General features: G+C 46.2%; 1 protein-coding gene across 1 annotated transcript in view; it reads right to left on the bottom strand.

Moving 5' to 3' along the window:
* The window catches only part of DNAH14 (dynein axonemal heavy chain 14), a 490,898-nt gene that overhangs the window by 120,715 nt on the left and 349,865 nt on the right, over positions 1–20,318 (bottom strand). Inside the window, exons 55-57 of the mRNA XM_050948398.1 lie at positions 19,362–19,448; positions 3,991–4,188; positions 1,444–1,605 (exon numbers count right to left, since the gene is read on the bottom strand). Coding sequence (XP_050804355.1) covers positions 1,444–1,605; positions 3,991–4,188; positions 19,362–19,448 — 447 coding nt within the window. The remainder of the gene's footprint in view (positions 1–1,443; positions 1,606–3,990; positions 4,189–19,361; positions 19,449–20,318) is intronic.

Here is a 20,318-nt window from a genome sequence, read left to right as displayed (position 1 = left end):
ATTTGAAAATTTATAATCTGCTGAATATCATTGTCCTGTTAAGATGTGTGTAACAACACTGTGTGTAAAGTGGTGAGATTTTACTGTATGATTGTTACTGAAATATGTTGTAATTCTGGGTAACACCCACAAACCAGTTTCTCAGAGACAAAGACACACTGGCATGCCAGCAAAGTGCTAAAGCGCCATTACCTACTTAATTGGCTATTCACCATCAGGGCGGGAAGATATAAACAAAGAATTTACATTTCCTCCCAGAAACTTTTCAAACCTCACATACACAGGAGACTGTTTGTCTGTATCCCAGTAGGACTAATCCTCAAAGAGGGGAGTAGGATAAAAGAATGGGAGACAGTGACCTCCACCTTACCACTTCCCCTCCATCTCTATTGACAGCAACTGCACTGCTTGAAAGACAAAAGAAGCATCATTGAACTGGAGGATGGTCCTGGCCTGGCGGTTTTCAAGCCAGCACAGACTGCTGTAAGCTTTCGTTGAGAAAAACTTCTTTCTGCTTTTAAACCTATTACCCTTGATAAAGTTTAGGTATTAGTTTGTGTGTTTATCCTTTTATTTCTTTTTAACTAATTCTGATTTTTAAGCCTTATCACTTGTAATCACTTAAAAACCATCTTTCTCTGTTAATACACTTGTTTTGGCTGAAGTGCTTGAGAATCTCTACTTAGGTCAACAAGCCTAGTGCATAAACATTACCCAGTGTTGGAATGTTGGACTATCTATGAGCTTAGACTGTTCAGAGGGCTATTGAGCAGTGTAAAACACATATTTCTGGTGCATAAGACTGGGAGTGGGAATATGTGGGTGTCACTCTATATGTAATTCATGAATGGCTGGGCATAGCATTCATGTATTCAGCTTGGAGTGACTTTACATGCTGGTGGCTGCGAGTGAGCAGAGCCAGGAGGAGTTGCTGTTCACCAGCAAAGCAGTGTAAAAGGCATCTCAGGTTGGACAGCTAAGGGGACATAGCAGTCCATCAGTTCAGACTGTACCCTGTGGAATGTCACACGGACCATCTCTTTAGTTTTCTTTTTATGAAGAAGAAAAAACATTTCAGCAAATCAAATACTTAAGTAAGCATTCTAGATTGTTGAATGTAAAAACAAAGAGTGAAATATGATGCAAAATATAAATTTTAAAATTCAAAACTACTACTATTAAAAATTATATGTAATAATATATACGTGGCAAAATTTTCAAAACATTTAAGTGACTAAGTTCCATTTTCAAAAGTGATTTAAGTGCCTCAGTAACTTTTGACTTAGGTAGGCATCTTTGAAATGGTCTTAGATACAGCTACCTACTCCTGCTTATACTGATGACAATGGCAAAACTATTGTTCAACTGGAACAGAGTCTAGCCCTTGGATATTTTGATAAAGAAGTTTCAAATTCTCTAAAATTAATGTATTTGAAACAGTACCTGCATGAAAAATGAAAGAATAGCTTCTCTGCTGTTAGAGTAGTTAGCCTTTTCAGCAACAGCTGTAAGCTTCACAACAATACCTTCCAACTCCTCCTTATCAAATAAATCAAGCACTTCTCCAGAATTCAGAATGCAGCTCAAATGTTCTAAAAAAGAATCCTAGGGTAAAGAACGACAATTAGTAATCCCTGCAAAACTTGTTACTTATTTCCTTTTAAAACTAATACAGTATAACATAAAGCATTTTTAGGGCTGAAGACTTGTCACAGTGGTAAAAATATCACAGATACAGTGATTTCTTGGTTAATCTGTGACTTTTTTTTGTGTCTGTAATTTTAATAAAGGGGAGTTTCCCGAACAGTGGATTGCAAACCAGTAGATTCCGTGGAGGTTCTAAATGAGTCACTGGCTCGGTGTGCAGAAGAGGTCAGGGAGGGGGAGGAGTTGGAGAGTGAGTCTGACCCACACTGTTCCACATGCTGGGCTCAGTTCCCCTCTCAGGTAATGTGACCTGGCACAAAGGGTTGCAGCACTGCCAAATTTGTTTGAGTGGCATTACAACCTGTCAGGGTCACAGGACTACTCACTCAGGTTTGGCTCAGCCACATTTCTGTCATGACAGAGAGATGATCAGGCCAAACCTGAACGGTGCTGTAACTTTGTGTGCCAGGGCGCAATGCCTCAACTGGGGAGCCAGGTCCAGTCGTATGGGACAGGAGCCACCACTGTGGGATGAGTACAGAACAGGCTCCAGCTTTTCCTGACTCACCTTAGGGTCTCCCCTCTGCACAGGGTGGGGATTAGGTTTGCAGTGCTGGGGTGGAGGAAGCTGCTGTGGGATGTCGGTGCCCCTTCTGCAGGGATTTATGTAGACTGTATTTAAAGAGATATAACTGACTTTTCATATCTGTGGCTTTACACACCATTGCCCCCTAAATACATGACTTTTACTAAATTTACCAAGACTGCTCTGTGATTTTTGATAAAAAATAAAGTGACAAATTTGTAGCCCTAAGCATTACTGTATTTGGATTACAATTAGGACAGTTGGACCATTTTAGAAAAAGAGGAATTAACCTAAATCTTTGCCTGCAACTCAGATGAAACCTGAAACTTCTCTAAGGTGAAAAAACTGGTTAACTTTACATTATCTATTAATTTTCATATGCTTTCTCATCCTGCTTTTTTGGCTAAAACTGGAAAAAGAAATACCACAAAAGAGGCCATTTTCTTATTTCCTCTGACCCCATTAACAAAAGTGCTGAAATTTTATATGAAGGTCTATTCCTGTCAGGTTTCCAGTCCAGTTGTCAGAGCAAAGAGTTTTCCTCTGTACAAGCACCAGAACAAAATATTAAAAAATTCCCAATCATTGATAGCACCAAATATTAGGTTTTTGTCTTCACTGGGCACATACATATAACATACACAAGTACAAAAAATATACATAATGATCCATGCAGGTACACCACGAAACCCGTGGCCATGAGTGCCTTTTCAAGCATAAAGTCAAATACCTCGTTCTTTCAAGTATGGGTGAACTGTGAATTTATCTTGGTAATTAATCAACTTATTGAAGTGTATGATTGCGTTTAAATGTTTTATTTTTTTCTTTCTGTTCAAATTGGTGCCTATTTTTTCACATCACTGTGAAATAGGAACACAGTTTAGGAAAAAGGACGTTTCTCACTATATAGCAGGGGTAGGCAACCTATAGCACACGTGCCGAAGGCAGCACACGAGCTGATTTTCAGTGGCACTCACACTGCCCTGATCCTGGCCGCTGGTCCGGGAGGCTCTGCATTTTAATTTAATTTTAAATGAAGCTTCTTAAACATTTTAAAATCCTTGTTTACTTTACATACAACAATAGTTTAGTTATATATTATAGACTTAAAGAAAGATACCTTCTAAAAATGTTAAAATGTATCACTGGCATGCGAAACCTTAAATTAGAGTGAATAAATGAAGACTTGGCACACCACTTCTGAAAGGTTGCCGACCCCTGCTATATAGCATATAGGCGGAACCCAATACTGCACCACTGAAATCAATGGGAATTTTGCTATTGAGTTTAAAAGGAAGCAGGACCAAACTTTTAAAGATACCAATTTTCAGCCCATGGTCTCCATTTGTTTGTACAAAACATATTTGTATCCGCACAATGGTACAACTCTAAGGGTATGTCTACACTACCTGCCAGACTGGCGAGTAGTGATTGCTCTATCGGGGATCAATGTATCGTGTCTGGTCTAGACACGATACATTAATCCCCAAACGCGCTCCCTATCGACTCTGGAACTCCACCAGGGCAAGAGGCGGAAGCGGAGTCAGCGGGGGGAGAGGCGGCCGTCGATCCTGTGCCGTGAGGACGCAAAGTAAGTGATTCTAAGTCGATCTAAGATATGTTGATTTCAACTACACTATTCTCGTAGCTGAAGTTGCATATCTTAGATCGATCCCCCCAGTGTAGACCAGGCCTAAAACAAGCATGCATGCAAGTACTCTAACTTTAGCAAAAACATAACATAAGAAAGCATTTACCTGAACTATATCTGAATCAGTGATGAGCAAAACAGTGTTCTGGCCCTCCAGCCCTGTTTGTCTATAGACTCTTTTCAGGTCCTCTATGAAATCTGTGTAGCTGTAACTGGGGGTAACAGACAACCTAAAGAGACTACAGTTTGCTAAATAACAGGCAAGGGTTGCACAGGTTATTTTCCCATTTCCATCCAGGCCAATCTGCAGAAAGATATTAGTTATTTTGTCTATCTATCTATCTACGCACACACACACACTCATGCAGATGGTTTGAGAATCTCTTCACTATAGATTGAGAAGAAAAATATAAAATGAAATAACTATACAACTACAGATATTAGAGAGACAAGGAAGGCGAGGTAATATCTTTTATTGGACCAACTTCCATTGGTGAGAAAAGTTGGTCCAATAAAAGATATTACTGCACCCATCGGGTCTATCTCTTGGAACCAATATGGCTATGACACTGCATACAACTACAGAGATGACTATCAGTTCACCAGACAGTTGCTGAAGCAGTACTGCACTTGAATGTGTAGCTCTGGAAGGCAGCATGCAGTTGTTTCCACTTTTTTATGTGCACCAGTTTATTTGCTTCAGTTAGAGTACTGAGATGACATAAATGCTATGCAGCGGGACATGACAGACATTTAAACACCTTTATACAATTCCATTCACTTCAGGCAATTTTTATTCATCATTAATAACATTCACTCCTTGTAAAGGGATTCCAACACTCTTTAGAACAGTAGATAAATATTATTAACTTCATTTTATAGACAGAAACACTGAGGCATGGAAAGGTTAAGCTGTCTGTCCATGGTCATAAAATGAGTCACTAGTATAGCCAAAAATAGAACCTAGATCTTCTAAATTCCAGGTTCTTGCCATAGATTCTAAACCACCTTGCCGTCTACATTATCATCAGATATTGTATCATCAGATCTTGTAGTATTAGAGCTAGATTCACAAAAGGACTTAGATGCCTAACTGCCACTTCAGGTCCCTAAATCACAGAATCAACCCTCTGGTTACCTGCCCTTGAACCCTGTAGGTACCTAAAAATCACACTACGTCTATTTTTTTGCAGTAAGAGTTCCCTAATCAGCTATGTTTCTGCTTCTGAACATGTGCACTGAAGCTTCATGCCAGGTATCTGTATGCCTATGACAATTTTATAATCCACACTGGCCCTTATATCTTTCATTATTTGTAGGGATTGACTGTATCATGAGAGTGGAGTTATGGCCCTGAGCTCCAAAATGTCAACAAGAAGGATGGACTTCTGAATAGTCCAGCTGCCGCAGATAGTATGATCTTGCAGATGAGCTCCCCATTCTAGAAGGGATGTGTCCAAAACTACTGTGACAGTGGAGGGGGGTGGGGGGAGGATGGAGATGGTTTTTGATATCCCTGAGCATACCTGGTCTGGATTCTTCCACCAATAGAGGGAAAGTAGCATATGACATGGAATGGAAAGAAGTTTGTTTAGACTGTGTCTGCTGGTGATGTAAACTGCTCTGAGTCAGGCCTGGAAGCAGCAGAGATGTAGGTGAGTGTAGGGTGACCAGATGTCCTGATTTTATAGGGATAGTTCCAATTTTCAGAGCTTTTTCTTATACAGGTGCCTATTACCCCCCGCCCCGCCCCCCGATTTTTCACACTTACTATCTGGTCACCCTAGGTGAGTATCTAGGGTGGCAAAGGTGCATGTGCCATGTGACCAAGGAATTGTAGATATGACCTGGCAGCTACCTGAGAGCAGGGCTGGCTCCAGGGACCAGCACAGCAAGCTGGTGCTTGGGGCGGCCCATGGAACGGGGTGGCATGTCTGGATCTTCGGCGACAATTCAGCGGCGGGTCCCTCAGTCCCTCTCAGAGGGAAGAACTGGCCTCTGAACTGCCACCGAAGAATGAAGCAGTAAGGTAGAGCAGCCATCGAAGTGCCACTGATTGCAGCTTTTTTTTTCTCTTTTTCTCTTCGCCGCTTGGGGCGGCAAAAAAGCTGGAGCCGTCCCTGCCTGAGAGCTCAATTCAACTCAGCAGTAAATGTGATAGAGTGAGGAGTCCTCTGATATGTAAGCTCTGGATGTTGTAGCATTGAAAATAGTCTCTGTGAACTCTATCCATTGCACAGGTAAGAGGCAGGACTTTCTGGTGTTGTGCTCAAGGCCAAGCATATTGAACAGAGTCACAGCTTACTCTACAGCAGTTCAAACTTCAGTGTAGGAATGTCCCTTGAGAAGCCAACCATCAAGATAGGGGAAGATCATTCCCCATCGACGAAGCTATGTGGCAACTATTGCCATAAATTCTGTGAACATGCAGGGAGTGGCAGAGTCCAAATGGCAGGATCCAGTATTGATACTGGTTCTAACCAACAAGGAAGTGTGGAAACCTCATGAGAGAGGTGTACTGTGATATGCATATATGTGTCTTAAAGGCTGAGAGTTGTGAATCAATCCTGTGAATCTAGGGATGGTATGTTAGCTGCAGGTGTCACCATCTTGAACTTCTATACCTTGACAAGGGTACTCATCATCCTGAGATCTAGGATCGATCTCCATCTGTCCTCCTTTTGTGGGAGCCAGGAAGTATTTGTAATAGAATTCCCTTCCTCTGTACTGAGAGGGAATTGGCTACACAACTGCAATGCGGAGGAAGAACAGAATCTCTTGCCTCAGTAGAAGTTTGTGAGACATGTCCCTGAAAAGGGATGGGTAAGGAGAGTATGGAATGGAAATAAATGGAGTAGCCCAATTTTATAACCTCAAAAAAAGTCTGTTAGAAGTAATCTGCTCCCAAGAGGTGTAGAAATGGGAAAGATTTTTTCCAAAAAGTCAGAAGACGGACTGGGTTGGAAGATGCAGCATCAGATCCAGGACGAGGGGATGTTCTTGACTCTCAACCAAGGCATAAAAACAAACTCTTGGCTGATGATGGTTGTTGTACTGATACAGGTGGAGCAGTTCAGAATTTTCCCTTCTACATTCTGTGGGGGTTTTTTTGAGTGATTTTGGTGACGTGTAATAGGCAGAAAATTGAGATGCATGGGATCTCTGGGCTAAGACCAACTAATTCTCCTTTTGTTTGCAGGTATGTATACTCCCAGCGAGCAAAGGGTTGCCCTTGAGTTTTTAAGAGAATGTGAGGATTCATCAGTTGACTCGCTAAACAACTTGAGCCCATCACAGGGAAGGTCTTCTGAAATATTTTGGACCTCAAATGGGAGGACTGTAGCCATGAAACTTAGCCCCTAACAGCACATGTCAAGATGGAATAAACTAAAGTGTCAGCTGCATTAAGAGAAGCTTGTAAAGTCATTCTTGCCAGGAGTTGGCCCTCAGCAAGGGTAGCCTGAAACTGTTCCTTGCGTTCTTGTGAAAGATGTTCTATAGAGAATTGAATTTTGTGTAGCTTATGTTATTGTATTGTATTTAGCAAGAATCACCTAGCAATTAGCAATTCTGAATTGCAGGGTGGCAGATTAGTAGCTCTTGCGATCAAACAGGTATAACTTTTGGTCCTTATTATGCCAGGTGGTCTTTGGACAATGCTTCCTGTTTTGTTCATTGACTGCATTGACCATCAAAGAGTTAGGGGCAAGATGGGAAAATAAAACTCTGAGAATCCTTAGCTGGGACGTAGTACTTTTTAATGTACCTTCTTAGTGGTTAGGGTTTGCCAGATTGTCTTGGTAGGTTCCAACAATGCTTTATTTACAGGGTGTGCCATTCATGCTGAATATGGTGTGCAAAGAAAGTCCAGTAGCTTATGTTGGATCCCTTGGACCACTTATGATGGTATTTGGAGAGTGTATGCCACTCGCTTCACCAAGTTCTGAAACTGTTTAAAATCATCTACATGAGATGGAAGGGGCATAAATGCTTTATCCAGGGAGGAGGATGAAATAGCCTCCTCATCAGCCCTTCTTTTTTGTTCCTCAAACATTTCCTCCTGTGGTGGATATTGATATCAGGAAACAGAGGGAATAGGAGATTGTTGCCTTTGACATCCATATGAGAGTTAGGTGCCTTGGAGAGCTGCTGATAGCAGGCCACCCAGGGATCCTAATATGGGCATTGTGGAGAGCCACAAGGAAATGGAGGAGGCATCCAGGCTTGGTCATACCAAGGAGGATGCTGAACAGACCAACCAAGTTCACATGGGTCTTTAAGTGTTCCTTGAGGAAGCAGGTTCAATGAAGTCAGGCCTAGGATGATGAGCAAAGGAGCCCTGAACAGACATTTGAGAGTGTGAAGAGCTATCATCTGCATTGTCCAAAGGGGAGACAGATGATGCTGGTGTATTTGTCTGTCTGTCCATCCCCATTGGTACCAGGGAACCCAGTGATATTGGCGATAGAGGAGGTACTAGAGATTATGCAAGCTGCAGTACTGGGGGTCTGAGCTCAATCAGGGAGGCTCAAGTTCATCAGAGATGAATAAGTCTTTGAAGCATCTGAACTTCTGGGATACTGAGTGATTGACTGTGTGCAGAAACTTGATAGTCCCAGATACAGAAGCATCTGTGGTATCAACTATGGTACAGAGTACGGTGGCATCTGCTGGATGACAGGCCTGTGCACTGAAGAAGCAGTAGATGTTGCAGATGGTACCACTGTCTTTGGGGTCTCTAGCTCCTCACTCATGCCCCAATGGTACTGAGGAATGCTTTGGTACCAAATGGTATATGCCAAGCATGGCCAAAATTACTGATCCTCCCTAACACATCCAACACAGGGAAATTCTATATTAGACACCATCACAGATAATGAGGAACTGATCACAGCACTAAAAATTAATGGTAGCTTAGGTACAAATGATCATAACTTGAACACATTTACAATATGCAAACAGAATAAGGTCAAAACCAGTAAGCTGAAAACAATTATGAGCAAAATCATCTGGGAGGAAGAATTTATTTAGAAAAATGTGACTGATAATTGGGAATTGTTTAAGAACACTTTACTAGATGCCCAAAAGGCCACACTCCCACAGCTAAAGTAGAATGGTGTATTGGTTAATAAACCAACATTGTTTAGAGAGGAAGTGAAGGCAGCTATAAAAAATAAATAATGTTCACAACAAATATAAGAAAGGGGAATTTGATAGCCTTTTTTTTTTAACATCCTTCCCATGCCAGTGTTGGCACACAGGGCAAAAAACGTTCTTCATCATTACTTACTGCTGCTTCCATCTGCTCTATGGTGTTGAGATCAACTGTTCTACCCTCTCCCCTGCTAAGGGTTCTTTTTAGGGAGTCTCTTAGGTGCCTGCATTTTCTCACACCAGTTGGTTTCCACTTGAGGACTTCATGTGGGAGTCTATGTGTTGGCATCCAGAGTACATGCCCTAAATATGTCCAGTGCTTCCATCTGATTCTAGTGGTGATGAGCTGCTGGTTGGCAATTTATTGGATATGTTAGCTAATAATGAAGTCTTTGTATGCAATGCCCATAATCTTTCATAGGTAGTTATTTTCGAAAGTGTCTAGTTTTCTGTCTAGCGTTTTGGTAGGTCTCCAGCTTTCAAAGTGATATGTTAACACTGAGATTACATTTGTGCTGAAAATTCTAAATTTTGTTATGGTGCAGTATATCTTTGATTTCATATGTTGTTGAGTTTACTGAACACTACGGACGCCTGTCCTATCCTTGATGCTACTTGCTTCTTGAGATCCCTGCTGGTTAGTGTGCTGTGTCCAAGGTAATGTAGTTCCATTCACTCTTCTATGATGGTTAGAATAAAAAAAAGCAGACAAAGCAGTGAAAAGCAACACCGGGAAAGAAACAGAAATATTTTGAAAATCTAGCAGTGGAGGCTGGAACTGCTGATATGACAGGAAATCACAGAGCTTTTTACCAAGTTATTAAAACCCTGTGTGGAAATTTCAAAAATGGGAAATGGGCCAATAAAAAGCAAAGATGGAAAAATGTTTGCAACTGATGTAGAACAGAAACAGAGATGGGCACAGCATTTCAAAGAAATCCTCAACAGCCACAGCCCCACTTCAACAAATCTGATCAACTTGACATTAACACTGGTCCAACAGAATTCTCAGAAGTTTAGACTGTAATTAAGCAGCTGAAAAACAAAGCGGCAGGAAACAATCAAATTACAGCAGAATTGCTAAAAGCACTTGATACCACCAACCTAACAAAACTGACAGAACTGTTTAATGAATTCTGAGAAAAAAGGGACAATTATGACTCAGTAGAAACATGGAGTCATTGTCAGAATAACCCCAAAAGGGTGATCTCCCTGACAAACAGTTGGAGAGGAGTTACTCTACTACTCTTTGTTGTAGGGAAAATCTTCTGCAATGTGATGCTACATAGGATGAAAGAGACAGTGGATCCAAAACTTAGAAAAGGACAAGCTGGATTCAGGTCCAAAAGATCCTGTGTTTATCATATATTCACATTAAGGACTATCATAAGAGAAGTTGATATTAATAAATATATCAGAAGATATCAATTTTCTACAATTTCTAAAGAAAGAAAAGGGACACTAGGAGAAATCTATGGCCAGCAACAAGGAGTTTTTAAGCTGTACTAGAAACAAAACGAATTTTAGTAATGGTACTGGTCCATTACTAGATAGAAAGAGTAGAATTATCAATAATAAGGCAGAAGTGTTCAATAAATATTTGTTTTGTATTTGCAAAAAAACAGATGACTTAGTCATATCATATGATGATAACTCTCTTTCCATTCCACTAGTATCTCAGGAGGATGTTTAACAGCAAGAACTAGAGACATTTTTAAATCTGCCGGTCCAGATAACTTGCATTCAAGAATTTTAAAAGAGCTAGCTGGGGAGCTTGTTGGACCATTAAAGTTGATTTTCAATAAGGCTTGGAATACTGGGAAAGTTCCAGAAGACAAGAAGAAAGCTAATCTTGTGCCAATATTTAATAAAGGAAAATTGGATCACCTGGGTAATTTTAAGCCTGTCAGTTTTACATTAATTCCAGGCAACATAATGGACCAGATGTTACGGGACTCGATTAATAAAGAATTAAAGGCAGGGTAATACAATGAATGCCAATGAAAATGGGTTTGCAGAAAATAGATTCTGTCAAACTAACTTGATATCTTTTTTGATGAGATCACAAGTTTGGTTGAGAAAGGTAATAGTGTTGCATAATACTTAGGCTTCTGTAAGGCATTAAACAATTTATTTAAAAACTAGAATAATATAAAATCAACATAGCACACATTAAATGGATTAAGAGTTGACTAACTGATATGTCTCAAAATGTAATAGTAAATAGGAAATCATCATTGAGCAGGCGTGTTTCTAGTGGGTTCCCACCGGAACTGGTTCTTTACCCTATGCTAGTCAACATTTTTTTCACTGATCAAGTTTGCAGATGAGCAGTAAATAATGGAGAGGATAGATGTAGCAAGAATCTTTTAATGTTCTCATCACTTAACTTTTAACTTTATTCTAAGTTTGCATTCATAGACCAGGATTAGAGTATAATGTTTCTAATATAAAAACATTCTAATATATGTTTTATTATTGTAAATATTTCAGAGTGACACAGAGATTCAAATAAAATCTGGAAAAAAAATAAATTCCAGGTTTTTCACAACTCAGGCTTGATAACTACTTACTTCTTAATATTATACTTATTGGATATCTTTCATCAGCTGTCCCCCAGGCCTGAAAAAATGGTTACCCACCTTTTAGTAACTGTTGTTCTTCGAGATGTGTTGTTCATGTCCATTCAAAGTAGGTGTGCGCACGCCGTGTGCACGCCGCGTGCATGCCAGCTGGAAGATTTTCCCCTAGCAGTGCCCGTAGGGTCAGCTCTGGCGCCCCCTGAAGTGGCGCCACTACGGTGCCCTATAAAGGGGCCCGCCGACCCTCCACCACCTCAGTTCCTTCTTGCTGGCACTCCGACAGAGGAGCAGGAGGGTGGGTATTGGAATGGACATGAACAACACATCTCAAAGAACAACAGTTACTAAAAGGTGGGTAACCATTTTTCCTTCTTCAAGTGGTGGTTCATGTCCATTCAAAGTAGGTGACTCACAAGCCTAACCTTAGGAGGTGGGGTCAGAGGTCACTGCCAAATGAAGCACTGCACGACTGAAGGTGGCATCATCCCTAGCCTGGTGTGTGATGGCATAGTGCGACATGAATGTGTGGATGGAGGACCACATGGCAGCTCTACAAATCTCCTGAGTCGGGATCTGAGCCAGGAACACTGCGGAGGAGGCCTGCATTCTGGTAGATTGGGCCGTAACCAGAGGGATAGGGGCTCTAGCTATACGATAGTATTCCCTTATGCAGGCTGCGATCCACAAAGAAATCCTCTGAGAGGAGACCGGGAGCCCCTTCATTCTATTCGCCACCGCGATGAAGAGCTGGGTCAACCGTCTAAACGGCTTTGTCCGTTCAACATAAAAGGCTAGGGCCCTGCAGACATCCAGGGAATGCAGCCTCCGCTCCTTACCGGAAGAGTGTGGCTTTGGATAAAACACCGGTAGGAAGATATCTTGCCCCATGTGGAATTGGGAAACGACCTTGGGGAGGAAAGCCGGGTGAGGTCTAAGTTGGACTTTGTCCTGATAGAAGACAGTGTACGGGAGTTCGGATGTCAGCGCCCTGAGCTCTGATACCCTCCTGGCCGAGGTGATCACTACAAGAAAAGCGACCTTGTATGACAGGTACAACAGAGAGCATGAAGCCAGGGGCTCGAAGGGAGGCCCCGTGAGGGCAGAGAGGACCAGGTTGAGGTCCCAGGTAGGAGCTGGTTGATGGACATGTGGAAACAGCCTGTCCATGCCTTTGAGGAAATGACCAACCAGCGGGTTTGCGAACACTGAGGTGCCCCTTTCTCCCGGGTGGAAAGCCGAGATGGCCGCTAAGTGAACTTGAACCGAGGAGAGGGAAAGGCCCAACTGTCTCAGATGGAGCAGATAGTCTAAGATAATGGGAATCGGGGCCTGCAACGGTTTCTGCCCTCGCTGACCGGACCAGATGGAGAAGCATTTCCATTTGGCCAGGTAGGTGGCCCTGGTCAAAGGTTTTCTACTACCGAGCAGCACTTGCATCTCCATCGGGTTCAACCATGGAGCATCCAGGCTGTGAGGTGGAGTGATTGCAAGTTCGGGTGGCAGAGGCAGCCCTGGTCCTGCGTGATCAGGTCCGGCAGCAGGGGCAGTGTCGGGGCGCTCGGGTGGACATGTGCAGGAGCGACGTGCACCAATGTTGGTGCAGCCACGCCGGTGCTATCAGGATTACATGGGCGTGATCCCTGTGGATCTTGAGAATTACCCTGCGTATCAAGGGAATTGGAGGAAAGGCGTAGAGCAGCCCTTCCTTCCACGACAGGAGGAAGGCATCCGACAGAGACCCTGGGCTGTGGCCCTGGAGGGAGCAAAACCGCCGACACTTCCTGTTTTCCCTTGAAGCAAACAGGTCTAACTGGGGACGACCCCAGAGCCAGATGATTGAGCGCACTACGTCCTGACGAAGTGACCACTTGTGACCTTGGAAAGAGCAGCTGAGGGCGTCCTCCAGGCCGTTCTGTTCCCCCAGGAGGTAGAACACCGTCAGGTGGGTAGCATTCTGAATGCAAAAGTCCCACAGCACGAGGGCTTCCCTGCACAGGGGAGAGGAGCATGCACCCCCCTGTTTGTTGATATAGAAGACCGCTGATGTGTTATCCGTGAGGACTGAGACACATCTGCCGGCCACGTGGGATTGGAAGGTAAGACAAGCCAGGCGAACAGCTCTCAGCTCCCTGACGTTGATATGTAACTTGAGGCACTCCTGCGACCACAAGCCCTGTGTCTTGAGGTCCCCCAAGTGCGCTCCCCATCCCCGATCTGAGGCATCCGTCACCAGGGAGAGGGAGGGTTGAGGGATGGCGAAAGGAACACCCAAGCACACCTTCAGTGGGTCGAGCCACCATTGGAGAGAGCTCAGCACCACCTGGGGAAGAGTTACCACTTAGTCCAGGGGATCCCTGGCCGGGCGGTATATCGTCGCCAACCAGGATTGTAGTGGGCAAAGCCGGAGTCTGGCATGGCTCACCACATAGGTGAGCTTGAGGCAGTTTCTTGCCGTGGTGGTCGAGGCACGTTGCAGACCGAGAATGATTTTGGACATGGACCGAAACCTGGACTCTGGAAGATAACGCTCTAGAATGTGTTGAGTCCAGAACCGCCCTTATAAATTCTATCCTTTGGGTAGGAGACAGGGTGGACCTGGCCTCGTTTAAGAGGAGGCCGAGCTCGAGGAAGGTCCGCCTGACGAAAAGCACCTGAGCTTCTTGGAGCGGCCCTTTATAAGCTCCTTGAAGCGGCCCTTTATAAGCCAATCATCCAAGTAGGGGAATACTTGGATACCCAGCCTGTGCCGAAAGGCTTTCATGACTGCCATGCGCTTCGTGAAGACTCTTGTTGCCACCGATAGGCCAAACGGGAGCACTGTGAACTGCAGATGGGCGTCGGCCATGACAAACCTGAGGTACCGATGGTGTCGGGGGATTATGGCAATATGGAAATATGCGTCCTTTAAATTGAGGGCGGCATACCAAGCTCCTGGATCCAAGGAGGGAATGACGGAAGATAGGGAGACCATGCAGAACCTGATCTTTCTCACAAACTTGTTCAGTCGCCGCAAGTCCAGGATGGGCCTGAGGCCCCCTTTTGCCTTCGGTATTAGAAAATACCACGAGTAGAAGCCTCTGCCCCTGAGCTCCTGTGGAACTTCCTCCACCGCCCCCGCTGTGAGGAGGGACTGCACTTCCTGAATTAGAAGTTGCTCGTGAGAGGGGTCCCTGAAGAGGGATAGGGAGGGGGGCTGGTGGGGCGGGAGGGAGGAGAACTGGATAGAATATCCCCTCTCTACCGTGCAAAGCACCCAACTGTCCGACGTGATTCAGGACCAGGCATGGTAGAAGGGGGACATACATGACCCAAAGGTAGGGAAAGAAGGATTCGGAGTCCTGATTGGTAGGCCGTCCTCGACCGTACCATCAAATAGGGGGCCTAGGCCCCGACGTCGGTCTTGGTTGGCCAGATGCCTGGTCGGAGGGCTGGCGTTGGTGGCACCTCCTGCCATTCCTGCCCCGATTGCGCCCAACCTCTGGATGATTCTGAGGCTGGTAAGGGCGCGGGGCCGCTTGTGGCCTAAACTGTCTACGTTGGGTTGCTGGGGTATACAGGCCCAGCGAGCGAAGCACAGTCCTTGAGTCCTTTAGACTATGCAGACGCTTATCCATTTTGTCCAAAAACAGCATCTGCCCTTCGAAGGGGAGGTCCTGGATAGTCTGCTGGACCTCATAGGGGAGGCCTGAGACCTGGAGCCAGGCTCCCCGCCTCATGACCGGGCCTGTTGCCATGGAGCGTGAGGCCGAGTCTGCTGCATCTAGGGCAGCCTGAAGGGAGACTCGGGATATGAGCTTTCCCTCTTCCACCAAGGCCAAAAACTCTGCCCTCGCATCCTGGAGAAGGAGCTTGGTAAACTTAGACATGGCCGAACATATGTTATGACCATATCGGCTTACGACAGCCTGTTGGTTGGCTATTTGTAGTTGAAGGCCTGCCGTGGAGTACACCTTTCTACCAAACAGGTCAAGCCTTTTGGCATCACTGTTCTTTGGTGTCAACCCTTGAAACCCTTGACACTCCCTTTGGTTGGCCGCGTCTACCACCAGAGAGTCTGGGGACGGGTGGGTGTACAAATGCTCATGCCCCTTAGAGGGCACAAAATAAAGCCTTTCTGTTTTCTTGGCAGTAGGGGCCAATGAGGCTGGCATTTGCCATAAGGTGCGGGACGTGTCCTCTATGGTCTTGATCAACGGTAGGGCCACCCTGGATGATCCCAATGGAGCCAGGATATACACTACCGGATCTACGTCCACCTCAATTTCCTCAGCCTGGATTGTGAGGCTCTGAGCCGCTCGCCTGAGTAGTTGCTGAAGGATCCTTGTGTCTTCCAGGGCCGGTGCCGTGGCCGTGCCCGTGACCACCTCATCTGAGGAAGAAGAGGAGGAAATTACTTGGATTGGCCAGTCCTCCGGCGTTTCCAGCCCTTCAAGGTCCGGCGGCACATGGTACCGAGGTTGCGGGGCCAGTGCCGGTTCCAAATGCGGCACCGCGGCCAGTACCGGGGTCACCAATGAATGGCTTGGCGTGTCTGACGGCATCTGTTGTGCCCGAACCGTGGTCGCCGCAGTGCCAATGCCCAGCTAGGGGGTGCTGAACTTAGATGTGGCACACCCCTGCCCGGCGACGGTGCCGGTGGAAGAGGCAACTGCGCCGGGGCCATCGATGCCGAGGAGACCGAGGTCGACCTGGAGTGAGGACCAAACGCCTGGCCCACCGACTGGTGGTAGGCCCAGGGGGTCCAAAACGGCCACTGGGAGGGCGATTGCCATTGTTGCTGCCACTGTGGTGGGTACCACTGGTGGCTCACCCCTGAAGTTGACCTTCTGCTCCGTGACCACCTGGAGCGATAGGAGTCCGCCTCTGAGTCTGAGGTCTCTGGATAAGAGGACCTGAGGGGAGCGGCACCCGTCGTCGCTGGAGAGCGGCGCGGAGGCAGGGAGCTGTCTCTCTGGTCCAGTGCCACTCGGGTGGCGCGGGACGGAGAGGGAGGCGACAGCATGGCCGGCTTGCCCCAGACTGTACTAGGGGACAAGCTATGATCAGCAACTCCCTGCCACGATGCGGGGAGGCCAGTACCGGCAGTCTCAGCAGATCTGAGGCTGCCTCGAATGCCTCTGGTGTCGAGGGGGGACGCACGTCTCCGCTAAGGCCCGGGGATGTTGGTCGCTCCGGACTAAACCGCCCTCTCTCCTGTGTGGGAGTCGATGGAGCAGCCAGGGGCTGTAGCCCAGCCTGTCCACTTGTACCGGTGGACGGTGTCGGCCTGTGAAGGTCCTGGCGAGGCAATCGCTCCCTCACTGACCTCTTCTTCTTAGCGGGCACTGGGGAGGGCGGGCGATGCCACACTGAGGCCGACTTCTTATGACCCGACTCCCTCTGGTGCCAGGTTTTGGAGGATTTGGGCTGGGCCCTAAGTCCTGACGCTGGTGCCGGGACGCTCCGCACCAATGATGACGTGCTGGGCACTGCGTCGGCCGGCTCTGGGTCCAAAGGTGGCCGCAAGGCAGCCTCCATCAGAAGAACTGTAAGTCTTTGTGCTCCGTCTTTGAGAGTTCTGGGACAGAAACCCCTGCAAATAGTGCACCGGTCCCTTTGGTGGCTCTCCCCGAGGCACCGCAGACAAGCAGAGTGTGCGTCACACTTTGGCATGAACTTTCCGCAGTTCACGCAGAGTTTAAACCCGGGAGACCCGGGCATGCCCTGGCGGGATGACGAGTAGGTGGGGGGGGGGAACCCCCAGCAGCAAAGATCTATGTACAACTAATCTAGATAGACTAACTATATACACGAACTATATACATGAGGTTTATGGACACTGCTAAATTTGCTATCAGCAAGCGAAGTTCCAGCTAGCTGTCACCGGCAGTAAGAAGGAACTGAAGGGGTGGAGGGTTGGCGGGCCCCTTTATAGGGCGCCGTAGTGGCGCCACTCCAGGGGGCGCCAGGGCCGACCCTACGGGCGTTGCTAGGGGAAAATCTTCCGGCTGGCATGCACGCGGCGCATGCACACCTATTTTGAATGGACATGAACAATCACTCAAAGAAGAAAGAGCCTGTATGGTCTGGGGCTGTCCAGCTTGTTAGGGAGAACCAGAGCAGGAAAAGTTCATGGCCTTACTGAAGCATTAGCTGAGGCCTAAAAGACACCTCAGAGACCCTCACATATGTACAGAGTGCTGCATAGGAAGTGGAAGGTTTTTGTGCCCTGCTTCTGCCAAGTAGGGGAACTGGTAGCTTCCAGCTACTGCCTCCACAAAGTTCTTTACATGTCTGGGTGCAACAAGTACATAAGGTATGCCCTTCTCGAAATATAAGATTGGAGGAATGATTACCTGATTCTTCCAGAAACTTACAGGAGAAGGGGGCAACTGCCTCCAACAAAGACTTCTCAAGGTAAAAGATTCCTTGAGACTTTTGGGGTGACATGGTGTCATAAACAGATAAGTAAGAGTTAATAGAACAGAAGTACTTTATATCTCTTTTGCCTGTAAAGGGTTAACAAGATCAGTGAGCCTGCTGTCACCTGACCAGAGGACCAATCAGGGGAGAGGATACTTTCAAATCTTGAGGGAGGGAAGTTTTTGTGTGTGCTGTTAGATTTTGGTTGTTGTTCACTCTGGGGGCTCAGAGGGACCAGACATGCAACCAGGTTTCTCTCCAATCTCTCCGATACAGGCTCTTATAAGTTCAGAATAGTGAGTACTAGGTAGATAAAGTGAGTTAGGCTTATGGTTGTTTTCTTTATTTGCAAATGTGTATTTGGCTGGGAAGAGTTCAAATGTGTATTTGGCTGAAAGGAGTTCAAATTGGTGTTTTGCTGAAAAGATTTTAATTTGTACTTGTATACTTAGGCTGGGAGGGTATTCCCAGTGTCTATAGCTGAAAGATCCTGTAACATATTCCATCTTAAATTTACAAAGATAATTTTTACTGTTTTTCTCTCTTTAATTTAAAGTTTCTTGTTTAAGTACCTGATTGTTTTTTTATTCTGGTGAGACCCCAGGGGACTGGGTCTGGATCCACCAGGGAATTGGTGGGGAGAAAGGAGGGAAGGGGGAGAGAGAGGCTAATTTCTCTCTGTGTTAGGATTACTGTCTCTCTCAGGGAGAATCTGGGAGGGGAAGAGAGAAGGAGGGGGGAAGGTGCATTTTCCTCTATGTTTTAAGATTCAAGGAGTTTGAATCACAGTAATCTTCCAGGGTATCCCAGGGAGGGGAAGCCTGGGAGAGGCAACGGTTAGGGAAAGGGTTTACTTTCCTTGTGTTAAGACCCAGAGGGACTGGGTCTTGGGGGTCCCTGGGCAAGGTTTTGGGGGGACCAGACTGTACCAGGCACTGGAATTCCTGGTTGGTGGCAGCGCTACAGGTTCTAAGCTAGTAATTAAGCTTAGAGAAATTCATGCTGGTACCCCATCTTTTTGACGCTAGGGTTCAGAGTGGGGATTATACCATGACACATGGCCATACAGGGAACGTGGATGGATGGATAACATTATTCAGTGCCAGAATAATTTATTTTAAAATATAGTACAAAGCCCAGCTTATTTTCTTAAAGATGGTAACCTCAAAAGATACAAGTGCTAGCTCTGATTTTATCTTGCTAGGAATTAATATGGTTTAGGTGAATCTTCTTAGTAAGTACAGCAAGTTGAAATTCTGCATAAAACCCCACTTCCATTGAGATTCTTAATTTTTTTAAATTTAGAATTATGTAAATGTTAAAAAATGAATATTCTTACTAGCATCATGTGGCCGCCTGGTTGCCGAAAGACTCTAGCAGCTCTTGTAGTGTGTTCTACAGCTTCCTTAAAGAACACCATTGAAGTCTGGGGAAGCAAAAAAGACAAGCTCACTTCAGTAAGAAAGCAGCTGCACATGGCAAGTGATATTTACAATAGGTAAGTAAGGGGAAGGGGCTAGCCCGGGGAAACATACCTAGAAGAGATGGGAGAGACAGCGCAATTCCCATAACTAGAAAAGTTATAATAGATGTTTATTTCTTCTCTCTCCTACCCTCTTGACTGCCTCTCTCAAAGTCACTTACAGAGATCCTCATGCTGCTACCCATATTGCCACTAATCTCCCTGATTAGCTGCACTCTGTCCATTCTACCCAACAATACCCTACTCAGATTGCAAAAGCAAGTACTATAACAGGGGTCGGCAACCTATGGCACGCGTGCCAAAGATGGCACGGAGTCCCGGCAGGCTGCAGTGTGCCATTATTAATCCCACCCAGCTCGGCCTGGCCTGGCCCGCTCTTCTCCACCCTCCGCCCCCTCCCACGGGGGCAGGGGGCAGAAGCTTGGTCCTGCCGGCTCCCCTGCCTCTTCCCACAGTGTGCTGGGTTCCTGCCCCTCCTCCTCCTCCTCTCCATCCCTCCCTCCCTGCCAGCCCTTCAGCTGATGGCCCTTGCGAGGGAGGGGCTGGGGAGGAGTGGAGTCAGCATGCTCGCTGCTCCTGGCAGAGACAGAGAAGAAGTGGGGGCAGGGCCTTGGGGAAGGGAGGTGGTGGAATAGGGCCATATCTCCTCCAGCCCCTTGCTGTGAGCACCCCACAACCCCAGCCCACACCCCTAGCCCTCTGCCCTGACTCCCCCTCACACATCCCCAGCCCCTTGCCGTGAGCACCCCACGACCCCAGCCCACACCGCCAGCCGTTCCCTTGATACCCTCTCACACACAACCAGCCCCCTGC

The sequence above is a fragment of the Gopherus flavomarginatus genome, chromosome 4 (assembly GCF_025201925.1).
Source record: "Gopherus flavomarginatus isolate rGopFla2 chromosome 4, rGopFla2.mat.asm, whole genome shotgun sequence".
In the NCBI taxonomy this organism is placed as follows: domain Eukaryota; kingdom Metazoa; phylum Chordata; order Testudines; family Testudinidae; genus Gopherus; species Gopherus flavomarginatus.
Note: the sequence above shows the minus strand (reverse complement) of the source record. Positions and strands in the feature narration are given on the sequence as shown.